This window comes from Acanthisitta chloris, unplaced genomic scaffold (assembly GCF_000695815.1).
Source record: "Acanthisitta chloris isolate BGI_N310 unplaced genomic scaffold, ASM69581v1 scaffold42144, whole genome shotgun sequence".
NCBI lineage: Eukaryota > Metazoa > Chordata > Aves > Passeriformes > Acanthisittidae > Acanthisitta > Acanthisitta chloris.
The window spans coordinates 1-7488 of NW_008671710.1; the positions used below are offsets into that span (position 1 = coordinate 1).

A 7488-nucleotide genomic window follows, 5' to 3' on the forward strand; every position below is an offset into this window, starting at 1 on the left:
GGGGGCAGAGGACTCCTCGCTGCAGGTGGTCACACTGTCGTGCTCGGTAGTGCTCTCTGCCCACAACATCCTCCCGCTGTTAATTCAAGCAGCAGCAGTTGTTCTTGCAGAACTAATAGTGAGCTGAGCTGTTCCGTCGCCACTCACCTACCTGTACGGTCACATCCATTTTTAAGCCGATAGTGAAAGAGCCTGTGAGTGCAGGACCACCCTGCTCACATCCCCAGGTGCTGTTCCCTTGAGCTCAGTGCAGTGACAGCTGTGGACAGTGGGGTGTGATTTCCTGTGTTCATTATGTGTGAAGCCTGTGAATTTATTATGTGTGATGTGCTTTTTCACCCTTGCCAGTGGCTGTGCCTGTTCCCATGTCTTGGTTCATTCTTCATGTTTGTACCTAGATCCAGAGTGGGCTTCTTACAAACTGGGAATATTCATTTGTTTGAATTGCTCTGGGATCCATCGAAATCTTCCGGAAATCAGTAGAGTCAAATCCCTTCGTCTTGACTACTGGGAGAATGATCTTATAGAGGTACAGGGCAGTAATTCACTTACTTGTCTTCACATTTCACCCTGACCTCCTCTGCCTTGTAATTCCTGTGCTATCCACCTTGGACAGAGGAACAAAACACTGAGCCAAGTTAACTCCAAGTTAACTTCGAGGTTTTATGACCTCCTCAATCAAATGGCGTTGGTAGGTTACTGTTTCCAACAGTCTGCAATGTATATTTTTATACACAGAGTAACTTCTCCGTGTGGTTTAGAAGCCCACAGACGTTTCCAGGTAACAAGTTGTCTTCAGACAACAACAAACTCTTCTTAAACATTGGTTCAGCCTTTCATTGTTCAACTGAACAGTGTTAATAATATCATCATGGTTAATGTCTAAGAGGAGATGAAGGAATAGGGAGATCATAAACAAATTTTCTCATTTTCTATTGTTCTTTTACTCAATAACCACAGTCTTGTACTCCTTCCCACTTGGTTCAGAACTGTAAATACTGAAAAAGGCTCAGACACCTAAAAATTGCAAGCTCTGGTGCCAAAGGGAATTTCTAAATGTTTGTAGAGACACACTGAAAGTTACAGGAAGACTCAGGAAAAAGCACCATGCTCCCTTTTATATAAGCTTCATTTTATGTTTATGCCATGGCATTGGTTTATAGTTGCACATCTGACTGTAACTTCTCTTGTGTTTCAGTTTATGAAGAACCATGGGAATCTCTGTGCCAAAGCTAAGTATGAGGCCAAAGTTCCTCTCTACTACTACATCCCCCAGTCCCACGACTGCTTGTAAGTTGATGGTGTATTCACTGTTGCAGACCTTGACAGCTCTTGAACTACTGCTTCCCTCTACAGGTCTCTCTGGCTGATTGACAAAAATAGAGTAGAGACAGATCAGCTTTATCCATGTTTTCCTTTTTCAGGGTTTTAAGAGATCAATGGATTAGAGCTAAATATGAGCGTGAGGAATTTGTTGTCACCCAAGTCTGCCAAGATCCTTGTTCTGCAGGTAAAAGGATTGTCAGGGAAAAGGTATCAGCCTTAAGGCCAACAGCAGTGTTCTGTTTGCATCTTTGAACATCTTTGAGGTTGGCTTGCCATGTTTGAACTGCTGGATGTGCAGTCATTGCTTTGAGTCTAACTTTGAGAAGAAGCTCCCGAGAAAAGGCACTTAGACAAGTGCAAGGGTATGTTCAGATCTTGCAGTTCTCTGGTTCTCCACTGACTTTCATATAAGGTGAAAATTCTTGAAACTGTGCCACATCATCTTTTAGATAAACAGTCCTGCTGTTGTTCCACCCTTCTCTGACTCTTACCTTGGTCTGCTGTGCAGGTAGCCGTGAAGGATTCCTCTGGAAGCTTGGGAGGGCACACAAACACTTCCAGAAGAGGCAGTTTTTCCTATCAGCAAAGGAAGGGGTGATGAAGTACTACACCAAAGAAGTGAGTTCATCAGCCAGAGCTGGCCATAGGTAGCTGTTCAACACCCATCCCCAGACTCTGCTCTTGACAGGCAAAGCCCAGCATGAATAGCTCTGTCTCTAGCTTTGCAGCCAGGCCAGCCTGTGCTTGGAGGAGTCCAGATGTTTCCCCATTAACACTTGTGGCATCTTAGACAATTGCTCTTTTGGATTTAACCCTTTTCCTCATCCCTTACCTCAACCCTGCAGTCTCCATTTCCTTGGTGAACAAAGGAAATGGAATAGCAAGGCAAAGAAGAGATCTGTTGGCAGCTGTTACTTCTTATTTTACCAAAATACTCTCTCATCAACTCCTGCAGCACCATCCTTACCGAGTCTCCATCCTATGGGAGAGTGTAGCTAGTTGTTCTCCAGTCTAGAGGCTGGAGACAGGCCCATCCCTTGCAGTGCAGACTCATCCCTCTCAAATAGCAGCTCAGCATTTGTCAGGAAAGGGAATCACTCTCGGTAAGCAATTTATGTTGCATATAATTAAGGGTTTATGTTTCAGGTATAGCCAATGCTCAGATATTTTAGGATGTCTGCTTTCTCCTCAGCAGGGATCTAGGTCTCATACAGCTAATCTCTCCTCCATCACCTTCCCTGAGAGCTCTTTAATACAGTGATGCTTTCCATTTCACAGTCCAGAGGTCCAAAGGCTGTTATCAGCATTGAGAGCCTGAATGCAATGTTCCAGGTGGAGAAAATAGGACATGCACACGGGTTGCAGATCACCTACAGCACAGATGGCCAAACAAGGAACCTTTTTGTCTATCATGAAAGTGCAAAGGTGAATATCATGGAGATTTTGGAATAAGCAAGATGCTTAAATGTTGGATCTGTTTTTTGGAAGAGATGCCCTGTTTCTGCAAGGTCTGGTTTTATTTGGAGCCACTATGATTTGTAGAAGGTTGCAGAATTTGACACTAATAACTGCAGCATCTTGCTCCTCTTCTCTTGGGGCATTTAACCTTCACACCCTGAGTCTTAAGGTGCACAGATGTAAATCTCTGTAAGGGTGCCTTAGGTGCACAGATGTAAATCTCTGTAAGGTAACTGCCTCATGGTTTTATACAACTCTGTGATTATATTCTTGGAAGCTTTCTTGATATGCTTAGAAAATATTGTTCTGCATTAAGTAAGTCTACAGGTTTTGTTAGATTTCTGTTTCTTCCTTGACACAGTTCTCGTGTCTTTCCAGGGACAAAGGTTTTTAAACAACCCATCCCTGAATCAACTGAAAAAGTCTGTGTACCCAGACTCGGGTGACTGTCTATGCTGAGAATGCCCAGAACCTCCCAGGAGGGAGATTTTTAAACTCTTTTGGAGGGTTAATGTTTTTCAGGTGTCTGGGACAAGTCACTGACTCTCTCTGCCCCTTGGGGAGAAAGCAGATCTTTGCAAAGAGATCATGAGGAAGGAGAAGGACATTTTGGAGAGGCAGTGCTCTTACTCCTCCTCATTCTTGTCTTTGTGTTTGCTGTTTTCCCTAGGAGATTGTGGACTGGTTCAATGCTATTAGGGCAGCTCGTTACCACTACCTCAGAACAACCTTCCCAAATGTCCCTGAGCCTGAGGTGAGACCTGAACAGGGCTGGAAGCAAACACAGCATGGGAAAACATGTTCTCACTACTTCTGCCAGAGTCAGGTGCTCAGAGAGCAGCACACGGGTCTTGGGAATGGACAAAAGAGGCAGAAGGAAAGGCCACACTGGATAACATGCAAAAACCTGGTTAGCATTTAAGGCCTAAAGCTCTCCACGTGGTCCTTAGGAAGTGTAATCTTTCACAAATGTTGTGTTCCTTCTAACTTCAGACTTCCCTTTACTGAGCTGCCAGGAAAAACCCAAACCCTGAAAGCCACAATTGATGGTGATCAGCTTTGATACAAACAGAGCAGAAAAGTAACCTTGAACGAGACACACTGTCCTGGTTTTGTTTGGTACCAGGCACAGACTTTTTTGTGTTTGTATCCTTGTAGCTCATACCCAGGATCACCAGAAATTATGTCAAAGAAGGATACATGGAGAAAACAGGACCAAAAGTAAGTGCACACTTGGCAGTACACAAACAGGATTCTTCCAGATAGAGAATATTTGGTAATTTTATGATGTTTGCTAGTTAAGGGTTTATTCAGTGTCCATATCCTTCTTGGCTCACTAAAAGACATTATATTCAAGCCTGTCATGTTCTTTGGGATCATGTTTTATATTGCGTGGAAAATAAGATTGGAAAGAATCCTTGATGTAAGCAAGATGGATTAGCTGGCAATGTCATGCAAAGTGCTGTTGCACAACACTCCATGGATTGCTCTATCTGCTCACTGCAGCTCCTGCTAGAGGAGAACATCACATGCTGAGCCCTCTACTTCTCTGTTTCGCTTACAGTCAGTAGCACATAGGTCACATATACTTGTAACAGCAAAGTGTCATTGAGCAGATTTCTTCACGGTGAAGCCAGTGGTTTGGTTTGATTTATTGTGGGAAAGTATTTGGGCCAGCACTCCTTGGAACAGGAGAGCCAGATCTGGGCACTGCTGAAGGAGGAGATAAAGATCTGAGGGTTTGTTTGAACACAGCCACTTCTCACCTTGCTCCCCCAGTGAACCCTGAGCCAAAGTGCAGTAAGGTTCAGTGGTGCAGTGCTGGTGCTGAACACGCTGGAGTTTGGTCCAGCTCCTGCCAGTGTCCCAGGACCTCCTCTGCAGGTACTTGCACACAGCATCAAAGTTTGTGTGCTTCCCTCCTAAGGCCTGAATTCTGCTCGAACTGAAGTGAGCCCTGGAGAAGCTCTTGCAGTTCAGCTCAGGAATGGTCAGATCAGTGTAGCTGATGGAATCAACACTTTAAGAGTACTAGTATTGCACACTCTGCAATGCCAGGGACAATCCCCAAACTGCTGATATTGATTGCACACTCCTCACTATCACCCCTGGCCCAGGGATTGTTCCCTGCAGGGATTTCAGTCTGTGCCCTGCAGCTTTCTAATCCTGTTCATTTGCTCACACATAGAGCCAAACTCCCCTGCCTTACCCAGGGGATTGTCACTGAGTGCAGCTCTGTAGTTCCATCCCAGGGAGGAGAGAGCTGAGGGCTGCACACAGCAGTCACTCACCCCTTACCACCTTATGGGGGTGAAGGAAACTGAACTTGAGCTCCAAGTCATTTAAGCAGTCCAGGGATGTGAACAGGGCAAACTTCTCTTTGGGACTTGGTCTTTTAAGAACTTCTGCCATCTCCTTGCAGCAGAAGGAGGCCTTTAAGGTACGCTGGTTCTGCCTGGATTCTCAAGAAAGGAACCTGATGTACTTTAAAAATCCACTGGTAAGAGGAGTGTTCTTTGCTGTTCCACAACCTTTGTGAGGTGGGTGGGGAGGAAGGGTCTGTTCCATCCAGCTCTTGCAGTGGCTGTGCAGGACTGGAGCAGGCTCAGCCCCCAGAGCCCATCTCCCTTGTCAGTGGATGTCTCTGAAGCTGAGCTGGTTGGGAACTCTCTGAGTGTTCTGTGAGTGGCTGTGAGGAAGATCCAAGTCCTTTAAAAGTAGTTGCTGCTGCCACAAGTGTTTATGCCCACTGTCTTCTGGCCCCAGTGCCATTGTGCCTTCAACCTTAGGCAAGATGAGCAATATTCCAAGAACAGAGGTTTGTCAGCCCCAATATCCTGCTCTAGCCATGGGAATATCCTTCCTTGCCCACCAAACCGCTCTGTAAGAGTGGGTCCCTACCTCCTGCCTCTGAGGCTGCCCAGGAGTGCAAAAACCATCCCTGGTGTGTTTCCTGCTGGTGTCACCAGTCCATGCCATCAGTGTCCCCTCCATGCCTCCTCAAATGCTGTTCCATGTCAGAAGGTAAAGCAATGTGTGCTGGAGCTGCACTGTCCTCTGGCTAATGGTTGTCTTCCTTCTCTCCAGGACGCGTTTGCACTGGGCCAGGTTTTCATCGGACGGAGGGATGAGGGCTATGAAGTCCGAGCTGGTTTGCCCCAGGGATTCTGGGCAAAGAAGAGGAAACCAGTGATCACTCTGGTCACACCAGTGAGGGAGTTTGTGTTTATCTGTGAGAACGACAGGAAGCAGAAGGAGTGGATAGATGCCTTAAACGGAGTCATCACTCAGCTTTGACTGCAGGGGGGAGAGGAGCCAGGCAGCCACATTCCAGCTGGCTGCAGCTTCTGTCCAAACAGGGACAGGGTTGTGTTCAACAGACTTGGTTCAACAGACACTGGTCTTTTACAGTGCTATGTTTCTAGGACAATAAAAACCCCACAAGTCAAGCCTGAATTGTGGAGGATACTGTAATGGAATTGTTCTAGTGACAGATGCTCCCAGCTCCTTGCTTTCAACAGTCTCTACTGTCTGACTTTTTTTATGAGTGGCAAATTCAACACATGAAGGGGAAAATTTTCCGAAGCACAACCCCACACAGTGCCCCAGTGCACCCATCATGAGCACAGGATGAACATGTGCTGATCTGTCTCACCTGAAAGGACATGAAGCTTGAACCTGATTAGTCTGAGCTTGAAAGGCAGAAGCTAGTTTGAAAAGTGTTGTCTTCAGTGACTTGCTTGAAAACACTCAGTGAATGAGGACCAGCACTGAGTGCTGGAGGGTGAGTGCCTCCTCATCAGGTACCACTTGTGTCCACTCTGCAGGAACTGGTGAAGATTTACACTGGCTGATACAGTGCACTGAATATTTCTGTGCCTCGAGACCAAGTCTAAGATCTGGTTCTACCAAGAAATAATTATTCAGATATTTAATTCTTCTTTCCAGATAGCCTTAGTTTGCAGATCAAGAGGAAGTCTTGCAGACCAAGTTTCTGGTGAAGCTTCCACCTTTTGCTGACAATTGCCAGCCAGTCTGAGACACTCAGAATAGTTCTCTTCTGCAGAAATGAGGAAGTGCCAATGCTTGCAAGGATTAGTGAGATTAATTCTTCTCTTTTTATTTGGGTCGGGTCATCATTCTGCCTGTCCCAGCCAGCTCTGAGCAACCTGCAGCAGTTTTGCTTGCTGATACGTTCCCATGAACTTCCCTGTGTTCCCACTCTGTCTCTCCACGCAGCCTGACTCATACTGATGCCAAGAAAACCTGGAAAATAACTCCTCACAGACTTGTATCTGAGTGGCAGGTGTGTGTTTATTCAGTGCTGGGCACGGGGGGGATCACGCCACCAAACCTGTGCCCACCAAACCCGATTCCATGATCAATTCTACTCTCCGTGCTGCTTCAGCAGAGCTGTTACACAGACTAATCCTGCAGCTCCTGAAATCAACAGAGGGATTGATTGTATAGGGGACACTGTCAGTCTCCCTTTGGTTTGGCATTGTTTACTGTTGGTTTAGATGAGCCGAGTAGCCCAGGATGACTTTAGAAGGTTCAGTCCATGCCGTAGCCTGAACGTCCCACGGACAGGACTCTCCCCGCTGCAAACTCGGGAGATCCAAGCGATGCCAACCCCGTGCGGCGCTCAGGGACTTTGAGCGAGTCGCTGAGGTCAGGGCCGGGCCCTGCGTCACACTCGGGGGC

At 46.5% G+C, this 7488-nt stretch overlaps 1 protein-coding gene across 1 annotated transcript; it reads left to right on the forward strand.

The window, feature by feature from the left end:
- Positions 1 to 398: 398 nt before the first annotated feature.
- ADAP2 (ArfGAP with dual PH domains 2) lies at positions 399 to 6081 on the forward strand (the record flags this gene model as incomplete). Its single annotated transcript, XM_009074189.1, has 9 exons — positions 399 to 529; positions 1199 to 1290; positions 1425 to 1510; positions 1835 to 1944; positions 2605 to 2751; positions 3455 to 3538; positions 3943 to 4005; positions 5207 to 5284; positions 5872 to 6081. Coding segments are annotated over 9 exons (1001 nt in total), but the record flags the coding sequence as incomplete, so codon positions are not given.
- Between the last annotated feature and the right edge of the window lie 1407 nt (positions 6082 to 7488).